We start from the raw sequence: 22089 nt of genomic DNA, 5'->3' as shown, positions 1-22089 counted from the left end.
TAGATCCCATTGTTGGTGTCAGCGGAGGGGAGATAAGATCCCATTGTTGGTGTCAGCGGAGGGAGATAAGATCCCATTGTTGGTGTCAGTGGGGGGGAGGGGGGATTAGATCCCATTGTTGGTGTCAGTGGGGGGGGGGGGAGATAAGATCCCATTGTTGGTGTCAGCGGAGGGGAGATAAGATCCCATTGTTGGTGTCAGCGGAGGGGGGATAAGATCCCATTGTTGGTGTCAGTGGGGGGGGGGGGAGATAAGATCCCATTGTTGGTGTCAGCGGAGGGGGATTAGATCCCATTGTTGGTGTCAGCGGAGGGGGGATTAGATCCCATTGTTGGTGTCAGTGGGGGGGGAGGGGGGATTAGATCCCATTGTTGGTGTCAGCGGAGGGGGGGATTAGATCCCATTGTTGGTGTCAGCGGAGGGGGATTAGATCCCATGTTGGTGTCAGCGGAGGGGGGATTAGATCCCATTGTTGTGTCAGCGGAGGGGGGATTAGATCCATTGTTGGTGTCAGCGGAGGGGGGATAAGATCCCATTGTTGGTGTCAGTGGGGGGGGGATAAGATCCCATTGTTGGTGTCAGCGGAGGGGGATAAGATCCATTGTTGTGTCAGTGGGGGGGGGGAGGGAGATAAGATCCCATTGTTGGTGTCAGTGGGGGGGAGGGGAGATAAGATCCCATTGTTGGTGTCAGTGGGGGGGGAGGGGAGATAAGATCCCATTGTTGGTGTGGGGGGGGGGAGGGGAGATAAGAAGATAAGATCCCATTGTTGGTGTCAGTGGGGGGGGAGGGGATAAGATCCCATTGTTGGTGTCAGCGGAGGGGGATAAGATCCCATTGTTGGTGTCAGTGGGGGGGGAGATAAGATCCCATTGTTGGTGTCAGTGGGGGGGGGAGGGGAGATAAGATCCATTGTTGGTGTGGGGGGGGGAGATAAGATCCCATTGTTGGTGTCAGCGGAGGGGAGATAAGATCCATTGTTGGTGTCAGTGGGGGGGGAGGGGAGATAAGATCCCATTGTTGGGTGTCAGTGGGGGGGGGAGGGGAGATAAGATCCCATTGTTGGTGTCAGTGGGGGGGGGGGGAGATAAGATCCCATTGTTGGTGTGGGGGGGGGAGGGGAGATAAGAAGATAAGATCCCATTGTTGGTGTCAGTGGGGGGGGAGGGGAGATAAGATCCCATTGTTGGTGTGGGGGGGGAGATAAGATCCATTGTTGGTGTCAGTGGGGGGGGAGGGGGGAGATAAGATCCCATTGTTGGTGTGGGGGGGGGAGGGGAGATAAGAAGATAGATCCCATTGTTGGGTGTCAGTGGGGGGGGGAGGGGAGATAAGATCCCATTGTTGGTGTGGGGGGGGGGAGATAAGATCCCATTGTTGGTGTCAGTGGGGGGGGAGGGGAGATAAGAAGATAAGATCCCATTGTTGGTGTGGGGGGGGGGAGGGGAGATAAGAAGATAAGATCCCATTGTTGGTGTCAGTGGGGGGGGGAGGGGAGATAAGATCCATTGTTGGTGTGGGGGGGGGGGAGGGGAGATAAGAAGATAAGATCCCATTGTTGGTGTCAGTGGGGGGGGAGGGGAGATAAGATCCCATTGTTGGTGTGGGGGGGGGGAGGGGAGATGAGAAGATAAGATCCCATTGTTGGTGTGGGGGGGGGGAGATAAGATCCCATTGTTGGTGTCAGTGGGGGGGGGGGAGATAAGATCCCATTGTTGGTGTCAGCGGGGGGGGAGGGGGGATTAGATCCCATTGTTGGTGTGGGGGGGGGGAGATAAGAAGATAAGATCCCATTGTTGGTGTCAGTGGGGGGGGAGATAAGATCCCATTGTTGGTGTGGGGGGGGAGGGGAGATAAGAAGATAAGATCCATTGTTGGTGTGGGGGGGGGGAGGGGAGATAAGAAGATAAGATCCCATTGTTGGTGTGGGGGGGGGAGGGGAGATAAGAAGATAAGATCCATTGGATCCCATTGTTGGTGTGGGGGGGGAGGGGAGATAAGAAGATAAGATCCCATTGTTGGCCGTAGTTTGGGAGCACTGATGTCGATGATGGAATATGACCAGTAGGGGGGGTAATGACTCTTCTCCTGTATGATACTGGTGACGGTCCAGCACATGGGGGAGAAGAATGCAGTTGTGCACATTGGTGTGTTACTAGTACCTGCAGTCATTCTACAACTACCTCTAATCACAGGGGGGGGGGGGGGGGGGGGGGTCATCCGTTTCCTGAAAACCACAAATCAGTTAAAGCCATACATGGCAGATTGCTTTGTGAACGATGGTGGACGGCCTATCGGATTGCAGCATAAGGGGCAGCTCCTCCCCAATCACAGCACCCCCTGCACACAAGACCAATCACTGTGCAGAGTGTGTGGGGATCACATTTCTCCCTTCCAATGAGGATGTGATCCGGTGTCCTGTCATTCCTGAGCCCCTCCCCCCCCTTTATATATTCTGCCCCCCCGCTGGTGATTAGGGGGATGGAATTGGAGGTTTCCTGGAAGGTAGGTGACCCGTAGAAGAACCCCGCTCTCCTCCGTTGTGTTCAGTCTCATAGAACAGACATGACGGTTCTCCTCCAGTGGTTGATTTTCTGGCGGCACCAGACAGGACTGATCTGCAGCTGTGCCGATGTTATGCTGGTGACTCACCGCTGGCAAAGATCCGGCTGCCAGGAAAATGGAGCGTCGCTCTGGCTCACCTCTGCAGCTTGAAGACATTAAAAAGAAGCTCTATGTTCTACAGAGCGCTCCTTCCTGTACTGTCCCCTCTGGTGGAGCTGAATGCCGGATTGTGGTCATTGAGGTCACGTTCTCAAACCTGGAGCCCCGGACATGGCAACGTTATTGGGGGAATCCCGGGATGTATCCCCTCACTGACTGCACTCTCCTGCCTTTCGTGTTCTCCAGGCTTTACAGTAAATCTAAACCCAATTACTAACTTTTTTACACAAGGTTTAACGTGTGTGGTAAAATAATCCCTGGTGATCCTGCATGGAGGTCCTTGTTACTTCCTGTTATAGGGTGACAACACTCTGTCACCATCTCCCAGTTGCGTTCACACCTAGTAAGCACTTGTACTGGCAGTTTATACGCATGTGTACATGGTTGGCATGTGTTTATCAACAAGTATACAAATTCGTGGGAAAGAAGAGGAGAGGCGGAGGAGGTCTTGGGTGGGGCAGGGAGGAGGAGGAGGTCAAGGTCCTGGGAGGGGGGAGGAGGCGGAGGAGGTCCTGGTTGGGGGGGTGGGGGGGGAGGTCCTGGGTGGGACGGAGAGGGCGGAGGAGGTCCTGGGTGGGACGGAGAGGCGGAGGAGGTCCACCCAGGGGGAGAAGGGGAGGAGGTCCACCCAGGGGGAGAAGCGGAGGAGGTCCTGGGTGGGGGGGAGAGGCAGGGGAGGTCCTGGCTGGGGGTGGACAGGAGGAGGAGGTCTGGCTAATCCCTTGCTGATTGAATGTGTGGAGCAGATGGGTGTAGCGTTACTTTGCTGCAAGCATTTGGTCTTCTCACATGCACCTCATTTGGTTGCATATTTGTAAGGCACTTTGGTGAAGTGCTGAAGTCTAAAACTTCTCCCAAGAGTCAGTCAATCTGCATGGCCTTTGAAGGACCACATCTTAATGCACTGGCTTCTGGGGACATCAAGGAGGCTTGTCCCCATATATTCAGTGCATCAGCAATTCCTAAACTTTGCTGTGGGGCCCCTGCACTACTAGTTTGTGGCCCAGCCCTTCGCCTCTTGACTGCACTCCAGGCATTGGATAAGCGATGGCAGCAGTATTGGCTCTGCTACATTCTTGTGGCATACCTAGGAACCTGCCTGTTGAGGGAACAGTCAGCAGGGGCTCTCCCAGGCGTGTCTTTACCTGATTCATAAATCCTCAACCTTCAGGAAATGTTGCTGGGACCTGCTCATCATTTGGAGTATCTGAGTCTAGTCCTGCACAGGGCTCAGGAGAGAATATTCCTTCCACAAGTGAAGCTCCAGACTCTCTGGTCTCAGATTGGAGCTCTGTAGTCCATGAGTCTTCTGCTTCTTCAAGAGAACTTCTCCTGATGGCTGATGGTCTCCTTCAATGCTGTCTATCTCCTCAGTTTCCTTCCAGTGTTCTGCAGTGTAACATTGTGTTGTGGGACTTGGCTGAGAAACCTGGCCCTAGGTTCAGGGAAGTCCTTCCTTATCCTCTAGAGGATAATTTTGCCATATGGCAGCCTGTTGGGTTGGGGAAGAATCCTGGGCACTTTGCTGCGGAATGGTGACTTTGGAGTACTTATCTCCTGATCAACCTCCTGGAACATTTGGCTTTCTCTGCATCACTGGTTATCCCTCTGGAGAATCAGGATTCCATTGGACGGTGTCATGGCGGTTGGATACAATCATTAACCCTGAGTAACCAGAAGTCTCACTGTGGCGTGGCGAGAGAGGTAGATTCAATTATTTCCTGGGCAGAGCTTTTTGTTCCAGACCTTTCAGCTGTGTACATCCCAGGTGTAGACAACTGGCAGGCAGTTTTTCTCAGTCGGCAGCACCTTGACCCAGGGGAGCGGTCCCTATACCCAGAAGTGTTCCAGGACCTGTGTTGCAGGTGGGGAGCGCCGAGTGTGGATCTCCTGGCCTTGGGGTTTAACAACAAACTTAACAGGTTTGTCTCCAGATACAGGGCTCCTCCAGCGGAGGCAGTGGGTCCTCTGGTGGGCTAACTTGTCCCATTCCTCACCTGAAACTTCTTCCTCATTTACATCACAGGATGGAGGAATTCCAGGGATCCCTCTAGTTCTAGATTGACCCAAATGGATGTGGTATGCTGACCTAAGATTTCTGCCAAGTGCTCCATGGGCAATGCCAGATCTTTATTATATTTTGTCCCAAAAACTGATTTGCCATCCTGCTCCTCATTCACTGACTATAACAAAATTGCTTCTGAAGGCCAAGTTCTGAGATGGGGGGATCTTATTCTGCAATTTCTATGCTTAAAGTTAGGAAGTCTACTTTCTGCAAGGTCTATAATCAGACATGCTTCACTTGTTGCTGACCTCTACCCCAGGAGTTTTGCCATGACATGAATCCTCTGGACCAGCGTTTGATTCTCATTTTCTGCCCTTTATCTTGTTAGGGAGTTTGTTGTCCTCTGACTCCTCCTCGGTTAGGACTTTATACACGGGGGAGTTCTACTCTCACCCAGATGTTTTATTTTCTGACAGACAATTGGGCTTCCCATGTCAGGATTAGTCCTGTTCTTGCCCATCTTGGACTTCAGTCTCCTCTCACACACTTGTTGCACATTTCTCCCTCCACCTTTCATCGGCTAGGATCCGGTTCGGTGAACTTTCAGTAACGGTTTGGTCATAGTGCGTGTTGGCAGAAGAATTCTGCTGCTCATTTAGAACAAATAAACTCTCCTTTGGAGCGCGGTGCATGGGGCTGCGTTCCGGCTCTGCAGTCATTTGATGCCTTGTTTAATATTCCAGCCATGGCCACCAAGCCAATCAGGAACCCTCATATGTTCATTTATTTTTTCTTCTGGAATTGTGTAAATGGCTTCATCTGATTCGTCAGCCATTTCTACTGCAGTTCTGGTGGATGGGATCTCGGTGAAGGTTCTCCCACAGATTTATCACCTGGTGATACGAGTTACGTGAACATCCCGCTTATCCACCGACATAAGGAAAACCGTGGATCCCCATATCCTATGATTCGACCTCTATGTGGACTGAATGTAACTTGCCACAAGACTTTAATATGACGCTGTACCAGGGATGCGAAAGGTTAACTGGTCCCGGGCTCACCCCACCACTCTTTCATCCCCCAATTCCCTCTGATATTTCTCTTCTGTCCCTATCGCTACGGGACGGCCTCTCTTCTGTCCCTATCGCTACGGGACGGCCTCTCTTCTGTCCCTATCGCTACGGGACGGCCTCTCTTCTGTCCCTGTCGCTACGGGACGGCCTCTCTTCTGTCCCTGTCGCTACGGGACGGCCTCTCTTCTGTCCCTGTCGCTACGGGACGGCCTCTCTTCTGTCCCTGTCGCTACGGGACGGCCTCTCTTCTGTCCCTGTCGCTACGGGACGGCCTCTCTTCTGTCCCTGTCGCTACGGGACGGCCTCTCTTCTGTCCCTGTCGCTACGGGACGGCCTCTCTTCTGTCCCTGTCGCTACGGGACGGCCTCTCTTCTGTCCCTGTCGCTACGGGACGGCCTCTCTTCTGTCTCTGTCGCTACGGGACGGCCTCTCTTCTGTCCCTGTCGCTACGGGACGGCCTCTCTTCTGTCCCTGTCGCTACGGGACGGCCTCTCTTCTGTCCCTGTCGCTACGGGACGGCCTCTCTTCTGTCCCTGTCGCTACGGGACGGCCTCTCTTCTGTCCCTGTCGCTACGGGACGGCCTCTCTTCTGTCCCTGTCGCTACGGGACGGCCTCTCTTCTGTCCCTGTCGCTACGGGACGGCCTCTCTTCTGTCCCTGTCGCTACGGGACGGCCTCTCTTCTGTCCCTGTCGCTACGGGACGGCCTCTCTTCTGTCCCTGTCGCTACGGGACGGCCTCTCTTCTGTCCCTGTCGCTACGGGACGGCCTCTCTTCTGTCCCTGTCGCTACGGGACGGCCTCTCTACTGTCCCTGTCGCTACGGGACGGCCTCTCTACTGTCCCTGTCGCTACGGGACGGCCTCTCTACTGTCCCTGTCGCTACGGAACGGCCTCTCTTCTGTCCCTGTCGCTACGGGACGGCCTCTCTTCTGTCCCTGTCGCTACGGGACGGCCTCTCTTCTGTCCCTGTCGCTACGGGACGGCCTCTTTTCTGTCCCTGTCGCTACGGGACGGCCTCTCTTCTGTCCCTATCGCTACGGGACGGCCTCTCTTCTGTTCCTGTCGCTACGGGACGGCCTCTCTTCTGTTCCTGTCGCTACGGGACGGCCTCTCTTCTGTCTCTATCGCTACGGGACGGCTCTTTTCTGTCCCTGTCGCTACGGGACGGCCTCTCTTCTGTCCCTGTCGCTACGGGACGGCCTCTCTTCTGTCCCTATCGCTACGGGACGGCTCTCTTCTGTCCCTGTCGCTACGGGACGGCCTCTCTTCTGTCTCTATCGCTACGGGACGGCTCTTTTCTGTCCCTGTCGCTACGGGACGGCCTCTCTTCTGTCCCTGTCGCTACGGGACGGCCTCTCTTCTGTCCCTGTCGCTACGGGACGGCCTCTCTTCTGTCCCTATCGCTACGGGACGGCTCTCTTCTGTCCCTATCGCTACGGGACGGCCTCTCTTCTGTCCCTAACTACGGGTTTTATTCACTCATTCCTAAATTTCTGAAAACATGTTGAGCGCAGAGAGTGATTTCACTCTATATTGTAGAAGGGAATCGGGATGGTTTATGTAATTTTTTCCATTGGATTTGAAATAATGCTGAACTCTGTCCATCTATATACGTCTTGTCCTATCACATCCGTCCCCTTCGTGAGTTCCCCAGGCGTCTGATGAGCGAAGCCACGCCTTCCCGGCCCAGCCATACCTTCCAGGCCCAACCCCTCCACCCCGTGCGGCCCCGACCCCAGGCGTCTGATGTACCCCTGTACATGCATTTTTTTTGTCCTCTAGTTTTCCCATTCTTCACCCCCTATATCAGGGATATGCAATTAGCAGACCTCCAGCTGTTGTAGCACTACAAGTCCAATGAGGCATTGCAAGACTCTGTCAGCCACTAGCATGACACCCAGAGGCAGAGGCATGATAGGACTTGTAATTTTGCAACAGCTGGAGGTCCGCTAATTGCATATCCCTGCCCTATACCATTACATCTCCAGAAACCATATCCGCACCCCTCCCCCTCCACTCCGTACAGACTGAAAACTGATAGTCATACCAGACTTTAACTCGGCTGTAAAATGTTATTATTGGTCTTCTCTGTGTGACAGGCAATCTCAGCATCAGGGGGAGGAGCACAGGTGGGTTGGGAGGAGACTCCCCGGCTATAAACCATTACAGCGGGTTTGCAGTCTGGTCTTCAGCCTAAATTTTTCACCACCTGAAAGGTGTCTGCGCTTACCGAGATACTGGAGGGTGCAAAATCTGATGCAGCCGTGCATGGCGGCCAATCGGATCTTGCTGATTGGCTCCCATGCACAGCTGCACCAAATTTTGCACCCCCAGTGTTAGTAAATCCCCCCCATTGTGTCGTCCTGCCGTTTCATATTAAATTTGCTGTCCATTCTTATGTTTTTCCTGATTTTTATGGCTCACTACATAAAATTCTCCTCTCCTCCAGTATATATAGTCATTCTCCTCTCCTCCAGTGTATATATAGTCATTCTCCTCTCCTCCAGTATATATAGTCATTCTCCTCTCCTCCAGTGTATATATAGTCATTCTCCTCTCCTCCAGTGTATATATAGTCATTCTCCTCTCCTCCAGTATATATATTCATTCTCCTCTCCTCCAGTATATAGTCATTCTCCTCTCCTCCAGTGTATATATAGTCATTCTCCTCTCCTCCAGTATATATATTCATTCTCCTCTCCTCCAGTATATATAGTCATTCTCCTCTCCTCCAGTGTATATATAGTCATTCTCCTCTCCTCCAGTGTATAGTCATTCTCCTCTCCTCCAGTGTATATATAGTCATTCTCCTCTCCTCCAGTGTATATATAGTCATTCTCCTCTCCTCCAGTATATATAGTCATTCTCCTCTCCTCCAGTGTATATATAGTCATTCTCCTCTCCTCCAGTATATATAGTCATTCTCCTCTCCTCCAGTGTATATATAGTCATTCTCCTCTCCTCCAGTGTATATATAGTCATTCTCCTCTCCTCCAGTATATATATAGTCATTCTCCTCTCCTCCAGTATATATAGTCATTCTCCTCTCCTCCAGTGTATATATAGTCATTCTCCTCTCCTCCAGTATATATATTCATTCTCCTCTCCTCCAGTGTATATATAGTCATTCTCCTCTCCTCCAGTATATATATAGTCATTCTCCTCTCCTCCAGTGTATAGTCATTCTCCTCTCCTCCAGTGTATATATAGTCATTCTCCTCTCCTCCAGTGTATATATAGTCATTCTCCTCTCCTCCAGTATATATAGTCATTCTCCTCTCCTCCAGTGTATATATAGTCATTCTCCTCTCCTCCAGTATATATAGTCATTCTCCTCTCCTCCAGTATATATAGTCATTCTCCTCTCCTCCAGTGTATATATAGTCATTCTCCTCTCCTCCAGTATATATATTCATTCTCCTCTCCTCCAGTATATATATTCATTCTCCTCTCCTCCAGTATATATATTCATTCTCCTCTCCTCCAGTATATATTCATTCTCCTCTCCTCCAGTATATAGTCATTCTCCTCTCCTCCAGTGTATATATAGTCATTCTCCTCTCCTCCAGTGTATATATAGTCATTCTCCTCTCCTCCAGTGTATATATAGTCATTCTCCTCTCCTCCAGTATATATAGTCATTCTCCTCTCCTCCAGTGTATATATATATAGTCATTCTCCTCTCCTCCAGTGTATATATATAGTCATTCTCCTCTCCTCCAGTGTATATATAGTCATTCTCCTCTCCTCCAGTGTATATATAGTCATTCTCCTCTCCTCCAGTGTATATATAGTCATTCTCCTCTCCTCCAGTGTATATATATATATAGTCATTCTCCTCTCCTCCAGTGTATATATATAGTCATTCTCCTCTCCTCCAGTGTATATATAGTCATTCTCCTCTCCTCCAGTGTATATATAGTCATTCTCCTCTCCTCCAGTGTATATATAGTCATTCTCCTCTCCTCCAGTGTATATATAGTCATTCTCCTCTCCTCCAGTGTATATATAGTCATTCTCCTCTCCTCCAGTGTATATATAGTCATTCTCCTCTCCTCCAGTGTATATATAGTCATTCTCCTCTCCTCCAGTGTGTATATATAGTCATTCTCCTCTCCTCCGGTGTATATATAGTCATTCTCCTCTCCTCCGGTGTATATATAGTCATTCTCCTCTCCTCCAGTGTATATATAGTCATTCTCCTCTCCTCCAGTGTATATATAGTCATTCTCCTCTCCTCCAGTGTATAGTCATTCTCCTCTCCTCCAGTATATAGTCATTCTCCTCTCCTCCAGTATATATATAGTCATTCTCCTCTCCTCCAGTGTATATATAGTCATTCTCCTCTCCTCCAGTGTATATATAGTCATTCTCCTCTCCTCCAGTGTATATATAGTCATTCTCCTCTCCTCCAGTGTATATATAGTCATTCTCCTCTCCTCCAGTATATATATAGTCATTCTCCTCTCCTCCAGTATATATATAGTCATTCTCCTCTCCTCCAGTATATATATATATATATATATATATATATATATATATATATATATATATATATATATAGTCATTCTCCTCTCCTCCAGTGTATATATAGTCATTCTCCTCTCCTCCAGTGTATATATAGTCATTCTCCTCTCCTCCAGTATATATAGTCATTCTCCTCTCCTCCAGTATATATATATATATAGTCATTCTCCTCTCCTCCAGTGTATATATAGTCATTCTCCTCTCCTCCAGTGTATATATAGTCATTCTCCTCTCCTCCAGTATATATAGTCATTCTCCTCTCCTCCAGTATATATATAGTCATTCTCCTCTCCTCCAGTGTGTATATAGTCATTCTCCTCTCCTCCAGTGTATATATAGTCATTCTCCTCTCCTCCAGTGTATATATAGTCATTCTCCTCTCCTCCAGTATATATAGTCATTCTCCTCTCCTCCAGTGTATATATAGTCATTCTCCTCTCCTCCAGTATATATATAGTCATTCTCCTCTCCTCCAGTATATATATAGTCATTCTCCTCTCCTCCAGTATATATATATATATATATATATATATATATATATATATATATATATATATATATATATATATATATATATATATAGTCATTCTCCTCTCCTCCAGTGTATATATATATATATATATATAGTCATTCTCCTCTCCTCCAGTATATATAGTCATTCTCCTCTCCTCCGGTATATATAGTCATTCTCCTCTCCTCCAGTGTATATATAGTCATTCTCCTCTCCTCCAGTGTATATATAGTCATTCTCCTCTCCTCCAGTATATATATTCATTCTCCTCTCCTCCAGTATATAGTCATTCTCCTCTCCTCCAGTGTATATATAGTCATTCTCCTCTCCTCCAGTATATATATAGTCATTCTCCTCTCCTCCAGTGTATATATAGTCATTCTCCTCTCCTCCAGTATATATAGTCATTCTCCTCTCCTCCAGTGTATATATAGTCATTCTCCTCTCCTCCAGTATATATATTCATTCTCCTCTCCTCCAGTATATATATAGTCATTCTCCTCTCCTCCAGTATATATAGTCATTCTCCTCTCCTCCAGTGTATATATAGTCATTCTCCTCTCCTCCAGTATATATATTCATTCTCCTCTCCTCCAGTATATATATTCATTCTCCTCTCCTCCAGTATATATATTCATTCTCCTCTCCTCCAGTATATATTCATTCTCCTCTCCTCCAGTATATAGTCATTCTCCTCTCCTCCAGTGTATATATAGTCATTCTCCTCTCCTCCAGTGTATATATAGTCATTCTCCTCTCCTCCAGTGTATATATAGTCATTCTCCTCTCCTCCAGTGTATATATAGTCATTCTCCTCTCCTCCAGTGTATATATAGTCATTCTCCTCTCCTCCAGTGTATATATAGTCATTCTCCTCTCCTCCAGTGTATATATAGTCATTCTCCTCTCCTCCAGTGTATATATAGTCATTCTCCTCTCCTCCAGTGTATATATAGTCATTCTCCTCTCCTCCAGTGTATATATAGTCATTCTCCTCTCCTCCAGTGTATATATAGTCATTCTCCTCTCCTCCAGTGTGTATATATAGTCATTCTCCTCTCCTCCGGTGTATATATAGTCATTCTCCTCTCCTCCGGTGTATATATAGTCATTCTCCTCTCCTCCAGTGTATATATAGTCATTCTCCTCTCCTCCAGTGTATATATAGTCATTCTCCTCTCCTCCAGTGTATAGTCATTCTCCTCTCCTCCAGTATATAGTCATTCTCCTCTCCTCCAGTATATATATAGTCATTCTCCTCTCCTCCAGTGTATATATAGTCATTCTCCTCTCCTCCAGTGTATATATAGTCATTCTCCTCTCCTCCAGTGTATATATAGTCATTCTCCTCTCCTCCAGTGTATATATAGTCATTCTCCTCTCCTCCAGTATATATATAGTCATTCTCCTCTCCTCCAGTATATATATAGTCATTCTCCTCTCCTCCAGTATATATATATATATATATATATATATATATATATATAGTCATTCTCCTCTCCTCCAGTGTATATATAGTCATTCTCCTCTCCTCCAGTGTATATATAGTCATTCTCCTCTCCTCCAGTGTATATATAGTCATTCTCCTCTCCTCCAGTGTATATATAGTCATTCTCCTCTCCTCCAGTATATATAGTCATTCTCCTCTCCTCCAGTGTATATATAGTCATTCTCCTCTCCTCCAGTATATATATAGTCATTCTCCTCTCCTCCAGTATATATATAGTCATTCTCCTCTCCTCCAGTGTGTATATAGTCATTCTCCTCTCCTCCAGTGTATATATAGTCATTCTCCTCTCCTCCAGTGTATATATAGTCATTCTCCTCTCCTCCAGTGTATATATAGTCATTCTCCTCTCCTCCAGTGTATATATAGTCATTCTCCTCTCCTCCAGTATATATATAGTCATTCTCCTCTCCTCCAGTATATATATTCATTCTCCTCTCCTCCAGTATATAGTCATTCTCCTCTCCTCCAGTGTATATATAGTCATTCTCCTCTCCTCCAGTATATATATAGTCATTCTCCTCTCCTCCAGTGTATATATAGTCATTCTCCTCTCCTCCAGTATATATAGTCATTCTCCTCTCCTCCAGTGTATATATAGTCATTCTCCTCTCCTCCAGTATATATATTCATTCTCCTCTCCTCCAGTATATATTCATTCTCCTCTCCTCCAGTATATATATAGTCATTCTCCTCTCCTCCAGTATATATAGTCATTCTCCTCTCCTCCAGTATATATTCATTCTCCTCTCCTCCAGTATATATATTCATTCTCCTCTCCTCCAGTATATATTCATTCTCCTCTCCTCCAGTATATATATATTCATTCTCCTCTCCTCCAGTATATATATTCATTCTCCTCTCCTCCAGTATATATTCATTCTCCTCTCCTCCAGTATATATATATTCATTCTCCTCTCCTCCAGTATATATAGTCATTCTCCTCTCCTCCAGTATATATAGTCATTCTCCTCTCCTCCAGTATATATAGTCATTCTCCTCTCCTCCAGTATATATTCATTCTCCTCTCCTCCAGTATATATTCATTCTCCTCTCCTCCAGTATATATATAGTCATTCTCCTCTCCTCCAGTATATATAGTCATTCTCCTCTCCTCCAGTATATATAGTCATTCTCCTCTCCTCCAGTATATATATAGTCATTCTCCTCTCCTCCAGTGTATATATAGTCATTCTCCTCTCCTCCAGTATATATAGTCATTCTCCTCTCCTCCGGTATATATAGTCATTCTCCTCTCCTCCAGTATATATAGTCATTCTCCTCTCCTCCAGTATATATAGTCATTCTCCTCTCCTCCAGTGTATATATAGTCATTCTCCTCTCCTCCAGTGTATATATAGTCATTCTCCTCTCCTCCAGTATATATATAGTCATTCTCCTCTCCTCCAGTATATATATAGTCATTCTCCTCTCCTCCAGTATATATAGTCATTCTCCTCTCCTCCAGTGTATATATAGTCATTCTCCTCTCCTCCAGTATATATAGTCATTCTCCTCTCCTCCGGTATATATAGTCATTCTCCTCTCCTCCGGTATATAGTCCATATGAGGCGGTTGTGTGTGATGTGGGTGAGATGCGGCGCCCCCTCTGGTCTGACCTCCTCCATGATGGATCATATTAGCGCCTTCTCTCCTCTCCGGATCACGAATCCCCCGGAGCTCATTGCTCTCCCCTTTGATTTGTTTAATAAGGGGGGTTTTATTTTTGCCTGGTTGGGTGTCTCAGGCCGGGAAGCTTTGATTTTTATGGTTCCTCCTCCGGCAGACTTCAGAAGTTCTGGTCTATCATCTGTGGTCAGTCTGCACCGGCCAAACGACTTTACACGTCATAAAACAGGAGAAAAGCTTCCCTTCCCCCGGAACATGGTGTGAGGATATAAGGGGCTCAGCATGACCCTTCCTAATGATGGGGGCCCTATGTTCTCAGTCCTAATCTGAACATCCTGCCATAGAGAAGATCTATGAATTCCCAGAATGGGAGCAGGTGGTGTACAGAGGCCTTCCAGTGTGCCCGGGGGGGGGGTGTACTTATTTCTGTACTCCTGTGACCCCACATTCAGGTGAGCGAAGGTCCGCTATTGGTGGATGTCACTCACCTGGTGCCGGTTCTGCCCAGATCCCAACTATAATGTTCACATATTCCCACAGCAGCTGGCCCAGTGTCTATGGTTGTGTAATGTCACCATACAGCCTGCAGGTGGCAGCATTTCCTTTCTGGGTTTTCATGTATATTATGAAAGGTTCAGCTCTCTAGTATGGAGCTCACACCGGAGTGCTGATAAAAGAACATTATTATTATTATATCATACAGGATTTATATTATTATTATATCATACAGGATTTATATTATTATTATTATTATTATATCATACAGGATTTATATTATTATTATTATTATATCATACAGGATTTATATTATTATTATTATTATATCATACAGGATTTATATTATTATTATTATTATATCATACAGGATTTATATTATTATTATTATTATTATTATTATATCATACAGGATTTATATTATTATTATTATTATTATATCATACAGGATTTATATTATTATTATTATTATTATTATATCATACAGGATTTATATTATTATTATTATTATATCATACAGGATTTATATTATTATTATTATTATATCATACAGGATTTATATTATTATTATTATTATTATTATTATTATATCATACAGGATTTATATGATGCCAACAGTTTACACAGCTCTTTATAAATTGAGGGCAGACATTACATTACAATTCAATACAGGAGGAATCTGAGAGCTCTGATTGGACTGTATGGTTGTCATGTTTTGCGGACCTACCGTCTGCCCCCTCCCCCGGCCTGCGTTGTGCAGTTCTTTTATGACCCCCCCCATACACTGACCATAGTGGCGATGGGCCGTGCTGCGGTGCCCACCATCCATGGCAAGGAACAGAAATGTTCTGTATGTTGAGGCCGTTTCTATTCATCGGATTTATTTCTATAAAACCTTCATTTAGTGAATAGTGAGGAAGATCTCTGATCTGTCCTACAGATGATCTAATAATCGGATGTATTTGTGTTCTTCTCCAGGTCCGGACTTTGTGGTGTGTGATGAAGGACATGTTCTGAAGAATGAGGCCTCCGCCATTTCTAAGGCTATGAATTCTATCCGGACCAAGAGAAGGATCATCCTGACCGGGACCCCTCTACAGAACAACTTGGTGGAATGTAAGTACACTGTGTCCCCTCCCCCGGTGTGAATAGGACTGAGCGGGGGTCCATGGGATACCTGTACATCGTGGTGCCGGTATGCACAGACATTACTACACCTAACACTAGAAGTCACTTTCTAAGAATTCTCCCTTTTCCTTCCATCAGATCACTGCATGGTGAACTTCATCAAGGAGAACTTACTGGGCTCCATTAAGGAATTCCGCAATCGCTTTATAAACCCCATCCAGAACGGGCAGTGTGCCGACTCCACCATGGTGGACGTGCGGGTGATGAAGAAACGCGCCCACATTCTCTATGAGATGTTGGCCGGATGTGTGCAGGTGAGGAGACGGACCGCTTCTATCAGAAGGAAGGAATAAGAATGGTGGGGGAGGGGGGGGTTATATTCTCATCTGGCCAGCTGCCCCCTGCAGGTCTTTTACTTAAATTGAAGTGGAACTAAACCCATCTATTTAAAGTGGAGTTAAGCGGACCCCCCTCTCCGGATCCCCCCTCTCCGGATCCCCCCTCTCCGGATCCCCCCTCTCCGGATCCCCCCTCTCCGGACCCCCCCTCTCCGGACCCCCCCTCTCCGGACCCCCCCTCTCCGGATCCCCCCTCTCCGGATCCCCCCTCTCCGGATCCCCCCTCTCCGGATCCCCCCTCTCCGGACCCCCCCTCTCCTGATCCCCCCCTCTCCTGATCCCCCCCTCTCCGGACCCCCCCTCTCCTGATCCCCCCCTCTCCGGATCCCCCCCTCTCCGGATCCCCCCCTCTCCGGATCCCCCTCTCCAGCACTTCATTACCAGAATACAGAGTGTCTTCCACAGATGGGGGATGGTGTGGCAGCGCTCAGACCTGAGGGGCCAATTGCCAGTCCTGAACACATCACATGACTAGTGGGGGAGGGGGTACTCTGTAATCCTGCTTTAGGGTGACAGTGCTGCTCCTCCATTGAGTGCGGCGTGCAATGTCACCATAGGACAGCAGATCAATACATTTTATATAGAAATGTATGAGACCTGCTCTCTATATGGGGGGGGCCCTGCTCTCTATATGGGGGGGGCCCTGCTCTCTATATGGGGGGGCCCTGCTCTCTATATGGGGGGGGGCCCTGCTCTCTATATGGGGGGGCCCTGCTCTCTATATGGGGGGGGGCCCTGCTCTCTATATGGGGGGGGCCCTGCTCTCTATATGGGGGGGGGCCCTGCTCTCTATATGGGGGGGGGGCCCTGCTCTGTATTGGGGGGTGGCCCTCTGTATATTGGGGGGGGGGCCCCTGCTCTCTATATGGGGGGGGGCCCTGCTCTCTGTATTGGGGGGGGCCCTGCTCTGTATTGGGGGGTGGCCCTCTCTATATTGGGGGGGGCCATGCGCTCTGTTGGGGGTCCATCCATGTAATTGGTTTTCTTTCTTGTCTTTCAGAGAAGAGATTACACGGCTCTGACGAAGTTCTTACCTCCGAAGTACGAGTACGTCCTGTCGGTGCGGTTGTCCCCCATACAGTGTAAACTCTATCGCTACTATCTGGATAATATCACAGGTTTGTATCCAGAGGAAAAGCCCCATTGTGATAGGACGGGACCCGGTACACAGCCTTGTGGTGATAGGACGGGACCCGGTACAGAGCCTTGTGGTGACAGGACGGGACCCGGTACAGAGCCTTGTGGTGACAGGACGGGACCCGGTACAGAGCCTTGTGGTGACAGGACGGGACCCGGTACAGAGCCTTGTGGTGATAGGACGGGACCCGGTACAGAGCCTTGTGGTGATAGGACGGGACCCGGTACAGAGCCTTGTGGTGATAGGACGGGACCCGGTACAGAGCCTTGTGGTGATAGGACGGGACCCGGTACACAGCCTTGTGGTGATAGGACGGGACCCGGTACAGAGCTGTGTTCTGGGTGGAGACCTTCCTGTATATCTCCTCATTTATATACAGTATACAGCGCTTACCGCAGACACAACTGTTAGTGTAGAGAATAGTTTGGTAAAGTGACAGTGAAGGTGGAGATCGGTGTTAATGGGGTCTTGTGATGTGTAGGGGCCTCTTCCCTGTTCTCTGAATTGGTGAGTGCCAGGCCGGTTTCCTGCGTCGTTGTACCAGGCGCAGTGTAAATCTGTAATATGTTATGATTTCCCCCCTCATCTTCCAGGACAGATACTTAAGAGATGATTGGCTCCACCCTCTACAGGAAACCCAAATCGGATACAATTTAACAGGCCCCTCCCGTTCCTCTGACCCTCGGGGGCGAAGGCCCCTCCCGTTCCTCTGACCCTCGGGGGCGAAGGCCCCTCCCGTTCCTCTGACCCTCGGGGGCGAAGGCCCCTCCCGTTCCTCTGACCCTCGGGGGCGAAGGCCCCTCCCGTTCCTCTGACCCTCGGGGGCGAAGGCCCCTCCCGTTCCTCTGACCCTCGGGGGCGAAGGCCCCTCCCGTTCCTCTGACCCTCGGGGGCGAAGGCCCCTCCCGTTCCTCTGACCCTCGGGGGCGAAGGCCCCTCCCGTTCCTCTGACCCTCGGGGGCGAAGGCCCCTCCCGTTCCTCTGACCCTCGGGGGCGAAGGCCCCTCCCGTTCCTCTGACCCTCGGGGGCGAAGGCCCCTCCCGTTCCTCTGACCCTCGGGGGCGAAGGCCCCTCCCGTTCCTCTGACCCTCGGGGGCGAAGGCCCCTCCCGTTCCTCTGACCCTCGGGGGCGAAGGCCCCTCCCGTTCCTCTGACCCTCGGGGGCGAAGGCCCCTCCCGTTCGAGCTGTAGGTCTAGGCTTCCTGATAGCTGTAAGAAGCTTTTATATGTTGCCTCTTTAAAGGAATTGATGGCTTCTTCTCAGTCCTTTAACAATATGTTGGCTGGCCTTGGTCCTTCCACTTCAAAGTCTGTTGCTGTAATTCAGAAGCCTTCAGTCTCGGCTGGATCTCCACCTCCCTTAGTATCGGGAACCTTTAGTTCACAGGCTGTTTCTGACCTGGATGAGGGAGAGAATTCAGTATTCGCATCTGACGAGGAGATTGCGTCGGAGGTAGAAGAGACTGTTAGCTCTTTTTCCTATTGAAGATATTGATGATCTGTTAAGAAGCAGTTTATACTTCTGATCAGTTGAGATGCCCCAACAGACTCCATCTGTTCAGGATAAAATGTACAGGGTCAGGAGGGACGTAAAACCGAAGTCCTTTCCAGTACATAATTTTTCTCAAAGAACGTAAAGCCTGCCCCGGCCTTTTCTCTTGGGTCAGCCCTAGTGTCCACTTGTGTTGCTAAGAATCTGGAGGTCAGGGAGTCTATCCCCCGTATTGCCAAGTTGGTCGCATTTCTGGCTGACGAGGAAGCAGATAGGGTTAGATCAGTGATGAGAACGTCAGCACTCATTCATTGCACAAGACAAGCTATCTGGTTGTAAACCTGGGAGGGGGATCTAACCTCCAAGGATAAACTGGGTGGGCTTTCCTTTGAGGGCAAGCTTTTATTCGATTCCACCTTGGAGGAAGTCTTGGCTCGTTCCTCAGAGAAGAGTAAACGGTTCCCGTCTTCTGGAAGGCCTCAGAGTAAGAGGACTTTTCATAGCTTCCAGAACAAAGCTAATTTTAAGTCTGGTGTCTTTCGAATGGTCATCAATTTAAGCGTCCCAAACAAGTTCTGTGTTTACAGATGATTCCGGATGGAAAGTATTTACTCAATCAGATTTCTGTTTGTATCCAGGAGCATTCATGGTAACTGGATCTTCGGGACGCTTATCTTCATATCCCAATCTGCCGGAATCAGCAGTAATTTTGGAGATTTACGATCCCCCGTTGAGAACGGTCAACAACATTGCCAGTTTAGAGCCCTTCCTTTTGGTCTTAGCAGCTCCAAGAATTTTCACAAAAATCATGGCCAAGTTCATGGTCTATTTTCGGATGCAAAAGATCTCAATCGTTCCGCAGCTGAGCGATTTTTTTTTTTTGATCTTCACCTTTTACAGGATCTACAGTTGATTTAGCAGACCTTTTGGAAGTCTGGAAGGTCAATCTGAAGAAGTCTTGCTTGCTTCCCTCCCAGAATGTTCTCCTTTTTTGGGTTACCTGATAAACTCGGTCGCCCAAAGTTTTTATTTTCTTCCGTGCAGTTTCGGGTTACTCTCGCAGGCATCCCTTCATCAAATAAGGCAGTTATTGGGCTTGATGTCTGCGGCAAATTCCAGGGGTGCCACGGGTCAAGTTGCATTCCAGACCCCTGATCTGGAACAAAATATTACAGCGCACATCCAAAAAAGACATTTACCTCCTGCAAGGCTTATTTAAAACACCTGAACGTTTTCAAAAAACATTTATCAAAAAATATGGGGATTTGGTCACTCCATATTGCTATACGGTGCTTAAGCCCACTTACTGTGACAAAGTACCCCATGATTAGGGGGTCCTACACTATCCATAGACTGGAAGTTCCTGCTTCTCTGAACCATGGGAGCCATACACTCTTCTATATGGGAGAACTAAAGGACTCCACCTATGACACAAGTGGACACTAATGAGAGGCACTGATGTGGGAGTGGGGTGCTCCAGCCAAAAGGATTTGGTCAGAATCCATACAATAGACAAACAAGATATTTGGGGGGCACACCCTAAAAGATGCATTAAAGATGGTGCAGCCATAAAGACCAACAAAAGAACAAAGCTTAAGCACCATATAGCAATATGTAGTGACCAAATCCCCATAATGTTTGATAATGTTTTCTAAAAATGTCTAGATGTTTTAAATAAGCCTTGCAGAATGTTTTTTGCATGTGTGCGCTGTAATATTTTGTTCTGTTGTTGGTCTTATGGTTGCACCATCTTTAATGCATCTTTTAGGGTTTGCCCCCCAAATATCTTGTTTTTCTGCATCATTGGGATCCCAGGAAAGACTCCTTGAATCAGCTTGTTCAAGTTCCAGGAGAAGATTTTCTCAATCTGTCCTGGTGGGAGCAGCCGGAACATCTGCAGGGAGGGAAAACTTGGGCACAGCATTCCCCAATATAAATTACCACAGATGCCAGCCTGTGGGGGTGGGGAGCTCATTCAGAAGACTGGCAGGCTCAGGGCTCCTGGCTGCCAGAGGAGACAGCCCAGTCAAACTTCAGAGATCTTTTAGCCATGGGGAAGGCTTTAGTAGCTCTGGAGGTGAGAGCCAATGCAAGAAACCTGTTTGGTTCTCAACCATACCTCAAGGAGCAGAGGGTGGCACTTACTCGGACAGGCCTCTGTTGTTGAGCCAGCAGATTCTTACCTGAACAGAGAACAATGTTTCTTCGGTCAGGGCAGTTCATGTCAGAGGGGCTGCAAATGTTCTGACAATCTTTCTGAGCAGAATAGGTATCTGCTGCAGCAATTGGGAACTGTACCAAGAAACTTTCCAGGGGATCATATTGGAGTGGGGTGTTTCCAAAGTGGATCTTTGGACATCCAGTTTCAACAGGAAGCTTCCAGCTTTCTTCTCACTGGAGAGAGGGGTCCTTAGGGACAGATGCACTCTTTTTTCCTTGGGATTTCACTCTGGCCTACGCCTTCCCACCATTCCCTCTGTTATGCCTGGTAATTCGGAAGATTATTTAGGAATAAGCAGAAATTGTCCTGATTTGCCCCAGGATTTAGCACTTTCAATAGATCCGGCACCTGCCGGAGCGAAGGGACCTTCTCCGTCAAGGGCCAGTACACCATCCAATCCCTCAGACTTACCATTTGATGGCCTTGAGGCTCAGTGGCGCATCCTACAACTAGTGAATCTATTCTAGATAGCCGTAAGTTAGTCACTAGAAAGATTTTTGGTAAAGTCTGGAAGACTTTTTGTTTCCTGGCAGAAGAAAGCAGGAGTTGATTCCTTTTCTATCACCTGGCGTTCTTACAGCAAGGGGTGGAAAGAGGGCTTTCTGTAGCACCCTTAGGGTTCAAGTGGCTGCCCTCTCTCTGTTCATGGAAGGAAGACTAGCTGAGGAGCCTTTGATTAAAAGATTCCTCTCAGCAAGAACTAGATATGAACCCATGGAGTTGTTTAATGGTTTCCCCCCTGGGTTCTGTCCGTTTTTTGAATGTTTTTACCAGAGCTCCCTCTGAACCGTTAGATGAGATTGATTTCTTTAAAGATGACCTTTCTTCTGGCCATAATTTTGGGGTGAGGTATTTCTGATTTGGAGTCCCTCTCTTGTAAATACCTTTTCTTGATGATTGGGGGTAGTGATTAGTCCTGATCCTTTATTCTGGTCCAATTTTCTAAGATCCTAGGAGGTAGTTCTTCCTAGTTGTTGTTGTTCCTCCCCCAGGAATTCAGAGGAGAAAAGATTTAGTTTTTTGGTTGTGAAGAGATGTCTTCTACATTTTTTAGAGGTGCCTAGTGAGTTTAGGAAATCCTCCCAACTCTTAATTTCATTTAGTGGCCCCTAAAAGGGGTCCAAAGCTTCCAAGGGTTCCATTTCCAGATGATTAGGGAAGCTATTTGTGTAGCCTACAGGTCGTCAGGTCAGACCCCTCCTCCCGGAGTTATGCCGCGTACACACGGTCGGACTTTTC

The 22089-nt window shown here is 47.9% G+C and overlaps 1 protein-coding gene across 1 annotated transcript in view; it reads left to right on the top strand.

The window, feature by feature from the left end:
• The window catches only part of LOC141108861 (transcriptional regulator ATRX-like), a 43890-nt gene that overhangs the window by 5928 nt on the left and 15873 nt on the right, over positions 1–22089 (top strand). The window contains exons 2-4 of the mRNA XM_073600832.1: positions 15451–15588; positions 15739–15914; positions 16999–17116. Coding sequence (XP_073456933.1) covers positions 15451–15588; positions 15739–15914; positions 16999–17116 — 432 coding nt within the window. The remainder of the gene's footprint in view (positions 1–15450; positions 15589–15738; positions 15915–16998; positions 17117–22089) is intronic.

The sequence above is a fragment of the Aquarana catesbeiana genome, linkage group LG09, assembly GCF_042186555.1.
Source record: "Aquarana catesbeiana isolate 2022-GZ linkage group LG09, ASM4218655v1, whole genome shotgun sequence".
In the NCBI taxonomy this organism is placed as follows: Eukaryota; Metazoa; Chordata; class Amphibia; order Anura; family Ranidae; genus Aquarana; species Aquarana catesbeiana.
Note: the sequence above shows the minus strand (reverse complement) of the source record. Positions and strands in the feature narration are given on the sequence as shown.